Here is a 20,029-nt window from a genome sequence, read left to right as displayed (position 1 = left end):
CCTCAAAATTTCTTATCATTGTTACGACACATTTCTACATGTTAACATGTAGATAATCTGTGCCCTATTTTTGGTACTCTTATTTCTAAATCCACTTTTATTCTTCGAAACATATTAAACTCAAACCCAAACCTAGATGGTAGAAACTATCTATCCCATGTATTTTCGCGGGATTTGCACTTTAAACCAGTCTATGGAGATGATCTGAAGGGTCCAGGGAGATCTACCTGACCAGTCTTTAGTAAATATAGTTACCTAGGGTGCACGCAAGGGCAGAGTAAAAGATGAGGTCCACATTTCTCAAGATGCATGTTTGAGCAGGCCACTCAGGATGGCTGTTCTCTTGCTCTCTGTACATCCTCTGCTCAACCAGTCCCTGCTTCATTCACAGGACTATCTAACTCTCTTAATTACAGGGTTCAATCTGTAACTACCTGTGTGGCCCTAGCTGCTCATTGCCCTGGTAGCCTGACATCAATTCCCCCTGAAAATGGTAGCCTCCTCCTCCCTGGGGCAGTGAAGTTTGCTGCCATGTCTTGCCTGCGGGTCTGCTGTCAACAGTGATGTGTCACCCCGAGACCCTTTGGCTTCTTGACATTTAAGCTCCCCCACATACTTAGGAAGACGGTGTTCCAAAAGGTTAATATTGGTCACCTCTAGAGGCTAGTATGGGCAAGACTTTCATTTTTAAAATATATTTCGGTGTGTTTTTAACTTTCTGAAAATCACATACTACTTTTATAAAACTTTTAAGCCAAAAATAACTACAGACATAATGTAGTTGTGGCACATCTATATTATACAACTTCCCACTTTATTGCCTCTGTTCCACATAAGAACAGAGGTCTGGGAATTTGGAGACCAGGCTTCTAGTCCACACTGTTTCATAACCTTGAGTAAGTTGGCTTGCTTCTGTGGGCCTCAGTTTCTACCTCCTAAGAGGGATACTTGAACTGACAGTAGCTACTATTTCAGTAGTTTCCATAGACCCAAGTGCTGGGCTAAGCAGTTTCCTCACAGCAGCTCCATGACTTGAATATGATCCCTCTTTTCCAGATAAGAAAACAGAAGTCCAAGTAAGTGCTGGAATCAGAATTCAAATTCACATTTAGTCCACTTGCCAAAGCCAGGTTCTTTTCTACACACTCTCATCATCTCTTGCCTCTTGTCTCATTCTGACCCTAGAATGTACTTAAACCTAGGACTTGACTCAAAATCCTCTGCCTGGACGACAATATCTTTCTAAATTAACCTTTGGTCACTTTTATTATTGCAACATCTATTTTTTATGTTGCATCAACTCTTATGACAGGACGTCTCAACCTCAGCACTACTGACATCTTGGATTGAAAATTTCTTGGTTGTTGGGAGGTGTCCTGCTCACTGTGGAATGTTTGGTAGCATCCCTGGCTTCTACCTGCTAGAAGTCAGGAGCACCCACCCTACAAATTGTGATCCCAAAAATGCCTCTCTATATAGCCCCAGCATCATCTCTAGGGTTCAGAACCTCAGCTCTAGAAGAAGGAAAAGGGCAAGTCCCTGCATTAACTTGAAAGAAAAACTGCATCGGAAGGAATACTAAAATCTTGTATTTTTATTGCATTTTTTTTTTACTTTCCCTGTTCAGGCTAGAGACAGTTTCAGCATCTCACATTATTTGCTCTCTGCACAACACTGTACCAATTACCACATACTCTATATCAAAGATTCAGGGAAATGGGGAAGGAGAATAATCCTTGACCTCTCAAAAATGACTCTACTTTTCTCCCTTAGTGAAATTCACCTCCGTCTGAGAGCAAAAGGGCCCTGTGAGGCTGAGTGAGAATGGATATTCAACAGGGAACAGCGGTAACTGAACACAATGCTGATTTTATTCCAACTAAATAAAGCAACATATAAGTAATCTGGGCGATAAGCTTAACTTAAGGGGCAAATGCCAAGAAACAAGGACTTTTTTTGTTTGCTTTAATTATCAATCACTGTCCATGGCTGTCTTCCACATCTCATCTCAGGAAATGTGGGTTAACAAATCTCACACAAAGAAACACAGGAAAAGAGAAATGGGAAAAATAAAATTCATCTAGTATGCGGGGGTGTTTCTCCAATTTCTCTTCTGTGAACTGCTCCATCAGCAGGGTCCACTTCGGATTATTTTAATATCACGACCATCTTCCCTGAAAATTGACCAATCATAAAAACACATTTATTGAAACTGTCCCACAAGTTGTATTAAAAAGACCCATGTCATTATACATTATAGTCTTTCCCAGTTGACAATCATTTTTAAAGCTAAATCTAGGGCCTTCCCTGGTGGCTGAGTGGTAAAGAATCTGCCTGCCAATGTAGGAGATGTGGGTTCTATCACTGATCCAGAAAGATCCCACGTGTTGTGGAGCAACTGATTCTGAGCTCTAAGCCCAGGAACCACAACTAATGAAGCCCTTGCACCCTGGAGCCCAGGCTCTGCAACAAGAGAAGCCTCTACAATGAGAAGCCTGCACGCTGCAGTCAGGTAAAGCCCGAGCAGCAACGAAGACCCAGCACAGCCTAAAATTATTAAATGATTTTTTTTTTAAAGCTAAATCTAGGAAACAATGAAGGTGAAAACCCAACTCTGCCATTTTTTTCCCCAAACCTTAGAGCACATGGAACTGTTCCCCACGAATCACTCTGAGAAGACCTGTAAGTTACTGAAGACTAAGTTCAGAGACTGAACCCCTGAAATACAAAGCAGTGTATCTGGAGGTGGAGTCACGGTCACCTAAGCTGGCCGGGTGTGTTACACAGAGGGCGTCAGTATAATACGCTTATTAGTGAGCATTCTAACAGGAGAGTTACTAAGACCGGTTTTCTGACCAGTCGTGCAGGGTGTGTAGGTCACCTGTACGTGGCTCCTGAATTCAACAGAACATTTACTATTGCACAGAGTTTAACTACTAAATATATTCTTGTCTTTTTTTTTTTTTTGGCTGCTCTGGGCCTTTTGGCTGCACACAGGCTCTCCCTAGTTGCAGAGAGCAGGGACTGCTCCATAGTTGGGTGCTTGGGCTTCTCACTGGGGTGACTTCTCCTATTGTGGGGCTCAGGTCTAAGCGCCCAAGCCTCAGCGGTTGCAGCACAAGGCTCAGTGGTTGTGACTCAGGCTCCGGAGCGTGGGCTGAGCGGCGGTGGTGCACGGGCTTAGCTGCTCCTCAGCATGTGGGATCTTCCGGGACCAGGGATGGAACTCTTATCCCCTGCACTGGCAGGTGGATTTTTAACCACTGGTCCACCGGGGAAGTCGTTAAATATATTTTTCATTTTGGGAAACTACCCATCCCTGGAGAGTAACATCACTTAATTATCTGGTCTATAACTGATTAATCACACACCTCTTTTTCTAACCTTGACCTAGAAAATTCACTGATCCTGTGTCTTTTTAAATATGTCTTAAAACAGAGCTACTTATTTCACATTTGATTCTTATGTCCAAGAAAAGAGCCACAACTTCCTAAGTCATCAAAATGCAAGAGAAGAACTAAAGAATATGTGCCTAGTTTACACTGAAAAATTGCTACCTGATTTTCATGCACAGAGTACACTCATTGGGATAAGTGGACAAATCACTTCCACACACGGGGTTGAAGTCCCGGGGACATCCTGGTAATGCGTACTGCTGGCAGTTTGGCTAGAAAAGAGAAAGGAAGACAGAAATTGGTGAATAACTTGAGACGTTTTTATCATAAGAGGAGGGCAAAGTTCCACCATTAGTCACTCAGTCATGTCCGACTCTTTGGGAACCCATGGACTGTAGCCCACCAGGCTCCTCTGTCCATGGGATTCTCTAGGCAAGAATAATGGAGTGGGTAGCTATTCCCTTCTCCAGCGGATCTTCCAGACCCAAGGACTGAACCCAGGTCTCCTGCACTGTAGGTAGATTCTTCACCATCTGAGCCGCCAGAGAAGAATTCGGGCAAAGTCCCAAGTTTCCCTGTATTTTCTAGAAATATCCTACAGAAGATTTTCTATTTTACACACACACACACACACACACACACACATATTTTTCTAAGCATCAGATGTAGTGTTGAAGCAATGGGTCAATACCTGCTATGTAAGATAAGGACCTCAGCAGAAGGTTGAGGTTGGCTGATTTTTAAATAAAAGTCCAAGATATGCCACCAACGTACTTTACTATCCTCCAGCTTCATAATCTGTTCTTCACCAGCAACTCCATGAGAACGTCCTGTTACATTCCACCTAATTCTGTGGCATAATGCCCAGACACACTCGGAAATGTAATCTTTTGTCTGGACTTGTAAGATACTGGCATTTAAGCAACAGCATTAAGGAAAGCAGTAGGTTCAGAATTAGACCTCAGGGCTTGTTATGGGTTTAACTGCATCCACCCAGAAAGATATGTTAAAGTCCTAACTCCTAGCACTTCAGAATATGACCTTGTATGGGATTAGTAGGGTCTTCATATGGGAAGTTATCTTAAGTAAAAAGTTTAGGAGAACAGGCCCTAATCCAATATGACTGGTGAGGTTATAAAAAGGGAAAACTGGGGCACTACCCTGGTGGTAAAATTCCCATTCAGGAATTCTTCCCTGGTGGCTCAGACGGTAAAGAATCCACCTGCAATACAGGAGATCTGGGTTCGACCCCTGGTTCGGGAAGATCTCCTGGAGAAGGGAATGACAGTATTCTTGCCTGGAGAATCCCATGGACAGAGGAGCCTGGTGGGCTACAGTCCACGGGATCACAAAGGGTCAGACATGACTGAGGTAGCTAACACTTTTCTTTTCACTCTGGTGGTGCAGCAGATTAGAATCCAGCTGCTAATGCAGGGGACACAAGTTTGATCCCTGGCCTGGGAGGATTCCACATGCTTCAGCACAACTAAGCCCATGAGCCACAACCACTGAGCCCCAGTACTGCAGCTCTGAAGCCCATGTGCCCAGAGCCTGCGCTCGGTAATGAGAAGCCCAAGCACCAAAAGGAAGAGCAGCCCCTGCTCGCTGCAGCTCGAGAAAGCCTGTGCAAAAAATAAATAAATATATTTTTTTAAACAAAAGGAAAGTTTGGACACAGAGTCACACACAGAGGCAAGATCATGTGAAGACACCAAGAGAATGCCATTTACAAGCCAAGAAATGCCTGAGGCTACGAGATACTAGGAGAAAGGATTGGAACAGATTCTCCTTCACAGCCCTTAGAAGGAACCAACCCTGCTGACACCTTGAGTTTGGACATCCAGCCTTGAGAACTGTGAGACCACCCATCTCTGGTGTTCAAGTCACTCAGTTTGTGGCTTTATTACAGCAGCCCTAACAAACTGACGTTGGATCGTGGATCTCAACCCTCAGATTCAATGGAACTGAGGCCAGAGAGGTAACAGGTCTCGCTCACAACCTCTAGCCTCCAGCAGGACCGGGACTAGAACCGGTCACAGCAGTCACACCACAGCGTGCAGAGCCTCACTCTAATAACAGGCTGAATATATGATCTAGTGTATTTGTTTTGTTTTTGTAATAGTGATCGTCTTTCCTCACTTCAGAATGTGTTTAGTACTCTGAATAAATGAAATATACCTTTTCCTTCATATTATGTGGATTCATAGAGACCTAAGTAGGACAGGGCATTGGCCAAATTCTGAACTAAAGAGAAACTTTTGATCCTTTCCACCCTCTGTTCAGCCTTCTATCTCCTTCTAGGAGCCTGATGTGTTCTTCCTGCTCTAGGTTCACTAAGATGATGACTTCCAGGACAGCTTCCACAGGAGACTAGATAGTCTCTTTCCAATGAGATTGGGACAACTGGTAATTGGTCAATTAATTTAAAAAGTCAATTAAAGTAGGGAAACAGTAACAAAAACTATAACATACCCTAAACATTTTCTCTTAAAACATATAAATGAAAATAAAATTGCCAATCTTTTGATGGAAAGCCAATGAGGCACATGGCCAGCTATAATGCTACCTACACTAAGACAACCTCCTTGCAGCTAGGTATGACCAACCACACGATCAAGGCCAGGCCGATCGGATGCAAGTGGAATTACCGCGCGCAGTTGCTTCTGTGTTTGTGTTAGTCATTCAGTTGTTCCGACTCTTTTCAACCCCATGGGCTATAGCTTGCCAGGCTCCTCTGTCCATGGAATTCTCCAGGCAAGAATACTGGAGTGGGTTGCCATTCTCCAGATTCTCCAGACCCAGAGTCTCCCTTCAATCCCCAACCCAGAGATTGAACCTGGGTATCCCGCATTGCAGACCGATTCTTTACCACCTGCTAGGAACCTCCTTTAAAAGAAAGTTGGGGCTTGTCCTCTGCCTTCCCCAATTTTCATTCTTTGTCTATTCCTCCATCCTGCTCCTGGGTGCATGGAACTCTATGCTTTACAGACCCGGATGACAAAGTCCACATCCTAAGATAGCAGTTCTGTGAGCTGTTATTTTGAGTCCTTGTTATCTGCAGCTGAATCTAATCCTGACACAAGACATAAGACTTCCTACGAAATGTTTCAACTAATTAGAGTTCTGTGTGCTGTCACTGAAAAAATCATACCCATAATAAATCATCCATGATTTCTTCTTTTGTTTTAAATGGGATTTCTCAACTGCATTCGTATTTTGGACCAGCTAATTATTTGTTGTGTGAGGCTGCCTCATCCATGGTAGGGTGTTTAGTAACATCACTGCTCTCTATCCACTAGAGGCTAGTTACAACTTCCTAGTCATGACAATCAAAATGACAATCTGTGTCCTGAGGGGTAAACCTGCCCCCTTTTTAAAATATGGTGAGAATTTAAAGACACTGGCACAGCAAGGTAATATACAGTTAAAAAATAATTCCCCAATTATTTACTGTTTTACTACCCCTACTTCAGTTTTTTAGAATTTGTCTTTTAGCAAGTTTTTCAAAAGCATCTGACACAGTTTCCATATAAACATTTTCATCTGTTTACCCTCTTGTTCATGCTGTCTCTACATCTTTTATAAATTAAGACTGTGGCTGGCGTAATAGGCTTGTGAACACAGATACTTGAGTCTTGGTAAGAATACAGCTCCACTCATGGGAAACAAACTCTATGATTTACAGGAGAGTAGTTAAACAAGAGGATGGTCTGTCTCTAACCAGTGAGTAATTGACCTGCTGTGGGAATGGTTAGAAAGAAAGCAGAGAGTCATATGTGAGTTGCTTAAATACAGAATGGCTGATCCACATGTGCCCTCCTAACCATTCACATAGGATGCCTACCTTTAGTTTCCCACCTCCAGCCTCCCCATGCCAACAGCCTCAATAAGGGCACATCTGATGCCTTCCCTTTTCCCCATTACAAAGCTCTCCCACTCCTGTGCCTTTGAGTCTCAGCTAAAACACAAGTGACGTGGCTGACTCACTTGCTCCATTAAGCTCTGAATAACTAGTTTTTGCTTGCTCTCATCTGGTTGGCCTTTGTTTGCCTCCACAGATCTTAATTTGAGAATATACATAAAATATCTAGTACAACATGTGACTACTGGGCATAGGACCTTCTAAATCATCAAAGGAGATAGTAAAAGTTAACAAAGCCCTGAGGCCTGCAAGGCCTGAGCAATTTTTAACCAAAATTGACACTGTGATCTGTATCAAAAAGCCTGCCTGAGAATCTGGTTTCTAAAGAAGCAGTCAACTGTCTCGAAAGAGGCAGACCTGACAACCAGCCCCCACCCAAACCACTGCGGGCTTCACTGTATTAGGAGAAACAATCCAAGCAGTTTCCTACTTACTGAGCTGTATTCTGAAGGCTGACCAAACTGAGCATTGGAAGAGGCTGCAAAAAGGAGACAGACATTTTAAAGGACGTGATTAAGGTTAGTGCTCATTCATAAGGGTTTTTTTAATTCAGCTTATGATTTAGACAGGCTACATGTCTCCCTCTCCCTCACATGTCTAGCTTCTTTGACCCCTTCCTAAAAAAAAGTCGATTCAGTTGTGTTCTGGCACCTCTCCTAGCAGGCACACGGAAAACACTCGGTACGCGTTCTGTATCTGACCACCCTAATAGGATTGCTTGGGAAACTCTGGAGCTACCGAATAAAGGGTGGAGAAGCAACTCAATCGTTCACGAGGTTGTTTTCCCCTGTGGTGGAGATAATAAGTGCAAATTTTGACATCGGGTGTTATCACTTTAGCTCCACTTTAAATAGACATCAAGTCTGGCTGGACTGAAGCCGCTTTCTCAGGAGCCCCACGGTGCTTGGCGCACTTGGCATTCACAATTCCTGATTCCTGGTACATCTGCTGCTGAGGTTCTGCAAGGAAGGCCCCGGGTCCATAAAAACCTGACTCCTAACCTTGGGTTTCAGAAAATCCACTTTAAGGGAGGAAGAGCAGCCTGGGAAGAAGCCCAAGCAGGAACTAAAGAAGGTTGGGGCTCCACAATGCCACCCCCCAACCCCGGACATCCCCAAGTTCGCGTCCCTAGGCAACTGCGGGCCGGAACAGCCAGTAACGGGTGCGCGGAGGGGCACAAAGGCCCCCCAGGCCTCGGGGAGGGACAGTAGCGGGCAAGGGCCCCCTCTCAGTAACTCCTGGGCTGGTCCTCCGGGGACCAGAGAGACTGGTGAGCGTTACCGGCCGAGTCCCACCAGACCAGGAACAAAACCAAACGCAGCGCCTTGAGCGCCATCGTGCCTCCGCAGCCGGCCGTCGGGTCCCTGCGCTCCAGCGTCCGCGCGACCAGGGCGGCTCCCGCTCGACAGGGCGGGATGCAGGAGGGGCAGGGCACGTGGCGGGGAGGAAGGAGGGGGCCGGGCGGGGCGCGGGAGGGGCGAGAAGGGGCGCGTGGGAGGGGAAGACAGAAGAAGGGAGGTTGCTAGTCCCCGAGTCCTCGCGCCGCCTAGAATGAGAGCAAGCGCTTGAAGAGGCCACCCCTCCCTGCAGCAGACGAGAACCTCGTAGGAGCCCTCGATGATCTAGCGAGCTGTCAGTCAACCTCAGTTTTTTCAGCGTCTGCTCTCTACCAGGCGGTGTTTGGGGCTGAAAACAAAGGAGGTGCCCGCTCTCTAGAAGCTTTCTGGTATAGGTGTTGGGGATGGGGTTACCCAGGGAACTCCACAACAGGTGAATACAGTAATTTCTGAAAGTGCTAGAGAGTGGCGGGGGCAGGGGAAGACTTTGGGAGATCAGAAAAGGCCTTACCGAGTGGCATTTAAGCTGAAAGCTGAAGGATGAGAAAGAAGCTTGGTGAAGACCATGAGAACAAATATTCCAGGCTCAGGGAAAAGCAAGTGCAGAATCCTGGAGACTGGAGCCAACTCACTGTGCTCAGCTGGACCCTAGGTGAGGGAGGGGGCCGGAGAGGGAGTTGGAACCACAAGGCCTTGACCACACGTGGTGTTGTAGGCTCCTGATAAGGGATTTGGATTTGTTCTGATTGCAGTGGAGGATTTTAGACAAGGCCGTGGCCCTGGCATGACTTATCTTTTAAGATAATGGATGAAGAATGAAGGGGATAGGTAAGAGTGGAGGCAGGGAGAGAAATCAGGCAGCTTGTGCAGTAATCTGGAGAAGGAAATGGCAACCCACTCCAGGATTCTTGCCTGGAAAATCCCATGGGCGGAGGAGCCTGGTGGGCTACAAGTCCAAGGGGTCACAAAGAGTCAGACACGACTGAGCAACTTCACTTGTGCAGTGATCTGGGCAAGGGATGATGGCAACTGGAGTTAGTGGGTAACAGGGGCCTGCTGAGAAGTGGTCAGATTCAGGGTTTTCTTTTGGAGGCAGAACGAACTGGAATGAAGATAAGAACCAAGGATGCTTCCTGGGATTTTGTCCTGAACAGGTAGCTGTGTGGTGATGGCATTTCTGTGAGGAAGAACACGTGGAGAAGATTTCTATTAGAACTCCAAGTGGACATGTGGACAAGGCATTTGGAATTACAAATTTGGAGCTGGAGATATAAACTCAGAAGTCATCAGCATATTGACAGTATTGAAAACCATGGACCCAAAGCCCAGGGGAAGAGTACAGCAGAGGTCAGAGGTCAGAGTCCTGGGCAGTACTGTATGCAGAACTTTGACAGATACGAAGAAGAAGCCTGTGAAGGAGGAAGACAACCAGGCTAGAGTCAGGGGTTGCTGAATCGTGGAGCAGTGCTGCAACCATGTCAGTTGCTGCTGTGAGGTTGGGAAGTAGGAGGACTGAGCATTGTCACAAACTTTGGTGAGATATAGTCCCGGATGACCTTGGTGAGAACTTTTGCAGAGAAGTGATGGCATCCAGAGCCCAAATGGTCTGGGTTGAAGGAATGAGGTGAGAAAGTGGTAACAAGGATGTTGACAGCGCTCATGAGTTTGGCTGAGAGTGAAGCCAGACATGGGCAATAAATGGCCCATGAAACCTCCATGTCTTCTGGGGATCATGTCAAAAACCCTCCAATATCTTTCCATCTCCAGTGTCTTAGGAAGAGAAACCGAACTTCTTGCTGTGGCCTCCAAGGTCTCTGCTGGTCTCTCACTGCTCTCCCCTGACTCCCTCTTCCCGACCCCACTGGCCTTCCTGCTCCCCCAAGCACTTTGAACTTGCCTTTCCCTTTGCCTTGTTCTTGTTCAGTCGCTCAGTCATGTCCAACTCTTTGCCACTCCGTGGACTGCAGCACTCAGGTTTCCCTGTCCTTCACCATATCCTGGAGCTTGCTCAAACTCATGTTCATTGAGTCGGTGATACCACCCAGCCATCTTCTGTCATCCCCTTCACCTCCTGCTTTCAATCTTTCCCAGCATCAGGGTCTTTTCCAATGAGTTGGCCCTTCACATCAGGTGGCCAAAGTATTGGAGCTTCAGCTTCAGCAACAATCCTTCCAATGAATATTCAGGACTGATTTCCTTTACAACTGACTGGTTTGATCTTCTTGCAGTCCAAGGGACTCTCAAGCATATTCTCCAACACCACAGTTCAAAAGCATCAATTCTTCAGTGCTCAACCTTCTTTATGGTCCAACTCTCACATCCATACATGACTACTGGAAAAACCATGGCTTTGGCTATACAGACCTTTGTCAGCAAAGTAATGTCTCTGCTTTTTAGTAAACTGTCTAGGTTTTTCATAGCTTTTCTTCCAAGGAGCAAATGTCATTTAGTTTCATGGCTACAGTCACCATCTGTGCTGATTTTGGAGCCCAAGAAAATAAAGTTTGTCACTGTTTCCATTGTTTTTCCATCTATTTGCCATGAAGTGATGAGCCCAGATGCCAACAGTTTTTTGACTATTGAGTTTAAGCCAGCTTTTTCACTCTCCTCTTTCACCTTCTTCAAGAGGCTCTTTAGTTACTCTTCCTTTTCTGCCATAAATGTGGTATCATTGCATATCTGAGGTTATTGATATTTCTCCCAGCAATCTTGATTCCAGCTTGTGATTCATCCAGTCCAGCATTTCACATGATGTACTCTGCACGTAAGTTAAATAAGCAGGGTGACAATACACAGCTTTGATGTACTCCTTCCCAATTTTGAACTAGTACATTGTCCCATATCCAGGTCTAACTGTTGCTTCTTGACCTTCATACAGGTTTCGCAGGAGACAGGAAAGGTGGTCTGATAGTCCCATCTCTTTAAGAATTTTCCACAGTTTGTTGTGATCCACACAGTCAAAGCCTTGTGAAGTCAATAAGCAGAAGTAGATATTTTTCTCGAATTCTCATGCTTTTTCTATGATCCAGTGAATATTGGCAATTTGATCTCTGGTTCCTCTGCTGCCGGGAGCTGTTATGGGAGGTCCCACCAGTGACGAGGTCATGAAGAAAATACCGGACAGGCAAGGCCGTCCGGGACCCCATCCATGACGAGGTCACGAGGAAAAAACCCGACAGGCAAGGCCGTCTAGGATAAGGGAGCCTCCAGGTTGGCCTCGGCCTCTACCCCACCCTGTATCCTCCCCCCTTTTCTGCTGTTGGTCTTGTTTGCCCTGCTGCGGATTCTTGTGTTGCCTGCCGAGAGCTCTCCTGCTCCTCTTTCACTGAATGAGGACCAACTTAAAACCCTACTTAATAAATCTCATGGACGCTGGTACCCTATGAAGGGGCCAGAGATGAAGGAACTGCTTCAATTCAAACCCTTTTGCTGGCATTCTGGCTTGTTTGATAAATATGTGCTCTCATTGCACAAAATGCTCATGATTGTTCTAAACATCCTAAACACAGTACGCTAACAAAAGAAACTATTAAGCATAGGTCCCTCCGAGGGGTGAGAAAAGCCCCACAAATATTATAGCCACATATACGCCTAATAGAAAATAGTTTAGATAGAGATTAGCTGGTGACTTCTTGCAGGTAATTAACTTTTGGACTAAGAGCCTGTTTTGTGCCATATCTGCTGTTTTTGCAATCCTTTGCATTTCTGTTCTGTGAAAATGTAATCCTATCTAGTTCCCTTGGAGATGACACCTAATAGAAAGAAAATAGATTAACCACAAAAAAGACAGTGTCGGCTACTGAAGTTGCTTAAAGTTGCACCAGGTGCAAGCCATAAATTGTCAACAGGCCTGAAAGCCAAAAGATATTATACATAGAGATTAACCATAAGAAAGGCCCTTAACAGAGCCTTTTGGGGGGGTGAGGAAGCCCTATTAGAGAATACAAAAAATATTGTTTTAAAAGTGGTTATTAGATCAATGTTTGATTGATGTGCTGAGGTTGTGCAGTGGAAACTATTGTTAAGATAGTTAAAGATATAGTAAAATAAGAGTTTAGCCCTAGTGTAAAAATGATAAGATAATTGTTCATTTTAACCAGGAGTGCTAAACAGGGGCTGCCTCACCAGAGCCACAGAGTCTTTGTGTGCTGAACTTTTTAGATAAATTTAGCTGAGAATTTCTGCAAAAAGACTGACTTTTATGTTAACAAGATTGTATTTCTATTATGTTGCAATCTGCTGTATCATGAGACTACCACTTTTCTGTTTTCTGCTAAGCTCAAGGCCAGAAGATAATGTACAAAAATCTATGGGAAAAGACTCTCATAAACAAAAATATACAGAGCACACCTGGTTTCATGAAGGACAAGCTGATGTAATGTTAAACTAAGTCTCTGTGCTTATCTGCCCCTTAGAAATGTGCCAACGTAGGGTATAAAGGCGATGGTGAAAAATTAAGCAACTGCCAGACTCTACTGCACATTCCTGGTCTGGTCTCTCTCTCTCTCTCTCTCTCTCTCTCTCTCTCTCTCTCCCTAGCAGACTTGGCCCTATCAAGGCTGGTCCTATGTGTCTCTCTCTCGCCTACGCCATTCATCCTGAGGGCTCCCCTGGATCCTGTTGAGGCTGGATCCCGGCACTCTGCCTTTTCTAAATCTGAACATCTGAAAGTTCTTGGTTCACATATTGTTGAAGCTTAGATTGAAGGATTTTGAGCATGATCTCGCTAACATGTGAAATGAGTGCAATTGTGTGGTAGTTTGAACATTCTTTGGCATTGCCCTTCTTTGAGATTGACCTTTTCCAGTCCTTTGGTGACTGCTGGATTTTCCAAATTTGCTGGCATATTGAGTGCAGCACTTTCACAGCATCATCTTTTAGGATTTGAAATAGCTCAGTTGGAATTCCATCACGTCCACTAGCTTTGTTTGTAGTGATGCTTCCTAAGGCCCACTTGACTTCACATTCCAGGATGTCTGGCTCTAGGTGAGTGATAATACCATCGTGGTTATTGGAGTCATTAATACCTTCTCCCTCTTCCTACATGTCTTCTTCCCTTTCTTCTGTTGTAACTCAAATTTCCCCATATCAGAAATGCCTTCCCTGACCATCCTATAAAACCATAGTACCTCTCCTTTCTCTTCTCCTGAGCCTGCCTTGTTTTCCTTCTCCCATAGGATTTATCTCAACTTGACTTTTAAAAAAATTTATTCATGACACTCTCATGTCAGTTCAGGAGAAGGCAATGGCACCCCACCCCAGTATTCTTGCCTGGAAAATCCATGGACAGAGGAGCCTGATGGGCTGCAGTCCGTGGGGTCTTGAAGAGTTGGATACGACTAGCAACTTCACTTTCACTTTTCACTTTCAAGCATTGGAGAAGGAAGTGGCAACCCACTCCAGTGTTCTTGCCTAGAGAATCCCAGGGACGGCGGAGCCTGGTGGGCTGCCGTCTGTGGGGTCTCACGGGGGTCACACAGAGTCGGACCCAACTGAAGTGACTTAGCAGCAGCAGCGGCATGTCAGTTCCTTTAAGGCAGTAATTCTTTTTTGATTCATGCTATATTTCCAGCACCTAGAAGAGTGCATCTCAACAAATATTTGTTAAATGAATAAAGGAATTTCTAGGAGGTTGAGACCTTAGCTTACCTAAAAGTATGGTCCACAGAATAAAACAAACCACTAATATGCATAAACAAAATGATGGGGACTTCTATGGCAGTTCAGTGATTAAGACTCATCATTCCCTGATCAGGGATGGAACCTGCACTCCCTGCAGTGGAAGCACAGAGTCTTAACCAGGTACCTGCCCCAAACGCATATCACACTGGCCATCGTGTTGCTACAGAGCTGGACGTCATCAGCCTGTAAGGAGTGATGTTTTCTATTTCTCTTCTGTATTCCTGGTGCCTAGCACTGTGCCTGACACAAGCTCAATAATGTTTGCTGACTTTCCTGGTGGTGCAGTGGTTAAGACTCCATGTTCCCAGTGCAGAAGCCACAGGTTCAATCCCTAGTCAGGGTATTAAGATCCCACGTACCAAATGGTGTTGCCAAAAAAAAAAAAGTTTGCTGAATAAGTAAATCTTTGAAATTTTAAACTGACATTACAGCAAGAAAGTAGACCAAGAAGAGGAAGACGATGACATAGAATCCAGGAAACAGAAATTCCAACCCAAAGGAAAAGCAAAGAGAATTAGTAGGCACCAGTATGACAGTCCTAGGGTTCAGCCAACCCAGAATGGAACAAGTAAGAGGCCCCTGGAGGCAGATTCCAGAGGATGACACAGATGAATAAGGTATCTGTCTTACCGTAATTGAGATGAGATTGACATCAAAGGGGTAAGGTTTATAGATTGATGTACAACAAGTACATAGAAAACTTAACAAATAAAAAATAGTTGGCTTCTGGAAAAACAAAGTTGTTCAATAATGTAAATATCAATCACTGATCTCACCAAAATTATGATTCACTATTTTGAGAGAATGGGGAGAGAGGAAGTCTATATGGGTGGTGGGAGTGACAGGAGGTGAGAAAGAGGTACATCTTTCATAATAAAAATCAAAGGATCGGGACTTCCCTGGTGGTCCAGTGGTTGAGAATCTGCCTACCAATGCAAGAGACACGGTTCCAGCCTTGATCCAGGAAGCTCCTACATGCCTCGGAGCAACAGAGTCCCTGACCACAGCTACTGAGCCCACACTCTAAAGCCCACGGGCCACAACTGCTTAAGGCCAAGCTCCACAAGAGAAGCCACTGTAGTGGGAAGTCTGAGCCCCACAAAGAGGAGTAGACTCCACTCACCACAACTAGGGAAAGTGCAGGAGCAGCAGTGAAGACCCAGGTCAGTCAAAGGTAAATAAATAAATAATTTTTAAAAAAAAACTCAAGGGATGAAGTCTAAACCTGAAAAAACAATGAGGCATTATTTACATGTTATTTACAGGTGTGAAGTTAACTACTTAAATAATTAGCTTAAAGAGTATAAATTGGAGGACTTCCCTAGTGGTCCAGTGGCTAAGGCTCTGCAATCCCAATGCAGGGGCCCCGGTTGCAAACTCTGGTCAGGGAACTAGATCCCTGCATGCCTCAGCTAAAGATCTTGCCACAACTAAGACTCGGGTGCAGCCAAATAAACAAATACTTAAAAAAAAAAAAGTGCAAGTTGGATTCTTCCAGAAATTGGAAAATGAAGCAGGAGGGATGGAGTAGGAGTAGTCCACTGCTAGTCTTCTTAACAAACTGTGCCCGAGTTATGGGCTGAATTGGGTCCTCCCCACCCAGCGCTATGTACCTCGGTATGTAACATCAGTACCTCAGAATGCGACCATATTTTGAGATGTAATTAAGTTAAAATAGGATCACTGAGTGGACTCCCAAGATGACTGGTGTCCTTATAAAAAGATACTAGGACACAGACAACACAGGATAACCATGCTAGGACACAGAAGATGGCCATCTGAAAGACAAGGACAGGGGCATCAGTAGAAAACAGACCTTGACCTTGGACATCTAGCCTCTGGGACGCTGAAAAAATATGTTTCTGTTGTTTAAGGCACCTGGTCTGTGGTATTTTATTAGGGCAGCCCCAGCAAATGAATAAAGTATGTACAAGTGTTAAAAGATTTAAGTCATTTTTTTATTAAAAGAAAATTTTAAGAAATCTAACAAATAAAAGAAAGGTTACTCTGAGGCACAGCCATCAATGACCTCTAACAGTACCTCATTTAGTATGAGGACATTTATTTACTGATTTTTCATTCCCTTGAGAAACTTTGTTTGACATATTGACTGATTCTACATACAAATTTTTGTGGCACTTTAGCAAAACCTTGATGAAAGGTCTAGAGAAGAGAAATAATTTGGCCAAAGAGGCAAAAGTCAGCACATTGACAGATTTGTTTCTTTCTTCCTCTACATACTCTCCGGTTCAGTCTGGGTCTTAGTCTTGAAAACACAGTTTACATCCAACAAAAAGATTCTTGAGCCCAAGCACGGAATTCACTCATTTGAAATAATATATGTTATGCTCTCCAGCCCCATCCCTGCATCATCACAGAAGTGGGACGAGGCCAAGTAAGTGTGCAAAGGAAAGTGTCTTTCTCCTTCAGCTCTTTGTTTAGTGAGCTCAGCTGAATTTGGTGATGTCTACTGCCATCTAGTGAAAACGAATTGAACTACTGCTTCATTTTTATGGTTTTCAAAGGGCTCTTGTTTTATCTCCACAGCAACCTATAAAGGGGACATTGCTGCCCCGATTTGTGTTAACTTTTTAGAAATAATATTATGGAGATTATTGTGATCCAGGCACTATACACAAATGATCTTATGTACTCCCCTTATCAATTTTGTGTGATCTGTGCATATTGCCTGTATTGTTATTCCATTTACAGATGAGAAAGCTAAGGCTTAGCGAATTTAAGAAACATGCCCAAATCCCAACAGCTAATCAGGGTCCAGACCCAGGGAGGCGATGATCACTAACACAAACCTTATCTCCCTTCTCCTTCTCCCCCTCCTCCTTCATCTTCATTATCAAACCATTGTGATTATGTGCCAGGCATTTTCCTAAGCCCTTTATAGCTATTATATAATTTAATCCTCATGACAACTCTTTTTTTTTCCACAACTCTTATCAGTTAAGTATAATTACTATTCCCATTTCCTAGATGGGGAAATCTAGGCACAGAGCAGTTTAAGAAATTATCCAATATCATAAGCTAGGGAAAGCAAAGCCAGAATCAGACTCCAGAGAATTTGTGGGTTTGCTCTAATACTTTAAGATTTAAATAAAATTTGCTTCTCTGAAATCTGTGAAGTGAATCTTCTCTTCCTCATATCTTACTCTTTGTTTTCCAGATTTATTAAGGTAACATTGACATAGAGCATTGTGCAAGTTTAAGTATACAATACAATGATTTGATACACACAGAGTATGTGAAATATTACCACAATAAAGCTAGTTAACACATCCATCACCTCACGTAATCACAAATAATATGTGTGATGAGAGCATTTAAAATTTACTCTCTTAGCAACTTTCAAGTACAAAATACAGTATTGTTAATTATAGTCACCATGCTGTACATTAGATCACCAGAACTTGTTCATCTTAAATATAACTGAAAGTTTATACCCTTTGACAAACATCTCCTGATTTCCCCTACCCACACAGCGCCTGGCAACATTCAAACTTTATTTCTATGAGTTTTTTGTTTTTTTTTAAGATTCCACATGTAAGTGAGATCATGTAGCCTCTCTTTCGCTGATTTATTTCACTCACCACAGTGCCCTCAGGGGAACCCAGGGAGTATTATTCCAGACCCTATGCTCTCAACTAGTTCAACTAGTAAGCAGTTTGAGAAATAGTTAATTTTGTTCTCATTACAAAATCAATACATATTTAGAAAAGTAGAAAGAAAAAAATCACTGTCTCCCCAAAAATATTCTGTCTCCCAAATATAATCAAAATTAATATTTCCTTCTTCTAGATATAAGTTTAAGCTATTTTGATTTTAATATGAAAGTGAAAAAAGTCGCTGAGTCGTGTCCGACTCTTTACGATCCTATGGCTCCTCCGTCCATGGGGTTTTCCAGGCAAGAATACTAGAGTATTCTTGAGTGAGTGCCATTTCCTTCTCCAGGAGATCTTCCCGTCCCAGGGATTGAACCCGGGTCTCCCACATGGTAGGCAGACACTTTACTCTCTGGACCACCAGGGAAGTCCGTTTTAATATAGGTGTGATCATATTATAAAAACCATTTTGTGTTGTTTCTTTTATTTAACATTTTAATACAGGCATTTTTTATGTCACCCAACTCTTCATAACTGTTACTGTGAATAGGTCCTTTACTGACATTATAACTTGTGGACAGTAATACCTACAGTGGATCAGGTATTGGTGTAAGGAATTTCTATGTATTTATTCTTTTAAGCTCTACAACATACCCCACAGGCTGGAGAGCATTTTTAGCCCTATTTTATTGAGGAAACTGAGACACAGCTGGTAAGTGACACAGCTCAGATACCAATCTCCACAGTTTCCTGTTTCACAAGATGAGGAAAGGAAGCCAGAGAGGGATAATTTGCACAAGATCACGATGCTAGTAAGTGCTGAAGCAGTTTGCCCACAGATTTTTTCACTGCAACTTTAAGATCTCGTCTGCACGCTAAACTCTAGAGCTGCCTTTTCTAAAACTGTAGCCAGTTGTCCTGTGGCTACTGAACACTTGAAATGTGACTGGTGTGATGTGAGATGGGCCGTAAGGGTGAAATACACACTGGATTTCAAACACTTAACTAACGAATGAGTATAACGCATTTCAATGATTTTTATATGGGTTACGCATTGAAATTATAACAGTTTGTATGTATTGAGTTCCATTACACTACATGATGACAATTTCACATGTTTCTTTTCATGTTTTTAAATATGGCTACAAGAAATTTCAAAATACACACGTGGTGTGCATTATATTTCTCTTACTGCTGCCATAGATCAGCACCTCTTAAATCTTAATGTGCAGATGAGTCACTGGGGGATCTGAATTAAAATGCAGCTTCTGATACAGCAAGTCCAGGGTAGATCTAAGACTCTGCATTTCTGACAGGCTCTCAAGGAAGCCAATCCTACTTGTCCAGAAAGACCATGTTGAAGAGCAAGGTTCTAGATGGAAGGGAGGCTTAGCAACTCCTATGTTTGGGGGACTTAATAAACTCTGACAAAGGTAGGGGTTTAGTGGTCTGAGAACCTCCTTGCAAAACCAGGACAGTGCTGTTGGGGAGGCCACAGTGGCAGCATGTCAAGGTGAAATAATCAACAACCGTGCCTGTGACGAGACGCTATGGGGCCCAGCTGCTTTCTCAATGAAGAGGCTACTGATAAATGCAGCAAGGACAGTTTCTATGAGTGATGAAGACTGAAAGCAGACTTCATAATGTTGGGGAATAGGAGAGGCGGACTGGGTCACTGTCTTTTTTCCTAGAAAGAGAAAAAACAGAGGCTAAGGCTGACATTAGGGGCAAGTGAGCAAAAGTAGGATGAGGAGCAGAGTGGATTATGGGGACACTTGTTTGCTTTGGTTTTGCAGAGGGAGACGTGAGTCTATGATTTGTGCAGAAAGTGAAAGGTATTAGGGGGAACAGGCCACCTTCCCTCCCAGTAAAGCAACAGGCTCATTGAATATCAGCTATCAGGCCGCTCGAGGAGTAAATATGATGCAGCCTCTAGGTTCAAGGATCTCAGAGTCATAGTGTCATGGTCTGTGTGCAGGTTGGAAAAGAATTTCCAGACAGGAGGCAGAATGCAAGGAGAATCAAGTTTATTAGATTGGGAGAGGGTGTTGGCTGCCAGAATAGTGGGTGGGACAAGGA

General features: G+C 43.7%; 1 protein-coding gene across 1 annotated transcript; it reads right to left on the bottom strand.

Moving 5' to 3' along the window:
• Positions 1–1,849: 1,849 nt before the first annotated feature.
• SPINK2 (serine peptidase inhibitor Kazal type 2) lies at positions 1,850–8,704 on the bottom strand. Its single transcript, XM_020890670.2, has 4 exons — positions 8,599–8,704; positions 7,752–7,795; positions 3,558–3,667; positions 1,850–2,174 (listed from the first exon to the last, which is right to left on the bottom strand). The coding sequence occupies exons 1-4, from the start codon at positions 8,651–8,653 to the stop codon at positions 2,129–2,131; spliced, it is 255 nt and encodes an 84-aa protein (XP_020746329.1). The 5' UTR covers positions 8,654–8,704; the 3' UTR covers positions 1,850–2,128.
• Between the last annotated feature and the right edge of the window lie 11,325 nt (positions 8,705–20,029).

The sequence above is a fragment of the Odocoileus virginianus genome, chromosome 29, assembly GCF_023699985.2.
Source record: "Odocoileus virginianus isolate 20LAN1187 ecotype Illinois chromosome 29, Ovbor_1.2, whole genome shotgun sequence".
In the NCBI taxonomy this organism is placed as follows: domain Eukaryota; kingdom Metazoa; phylum Chordata; class Mammalia; order Artiodactyla; family Cervidae; genus Odocoileus; species Odocoileus virginianus.
Note: the sequence above shows the minus strand (reverse complement) of the source record. Positions and strands in the feature narration are given on the sequence as shown.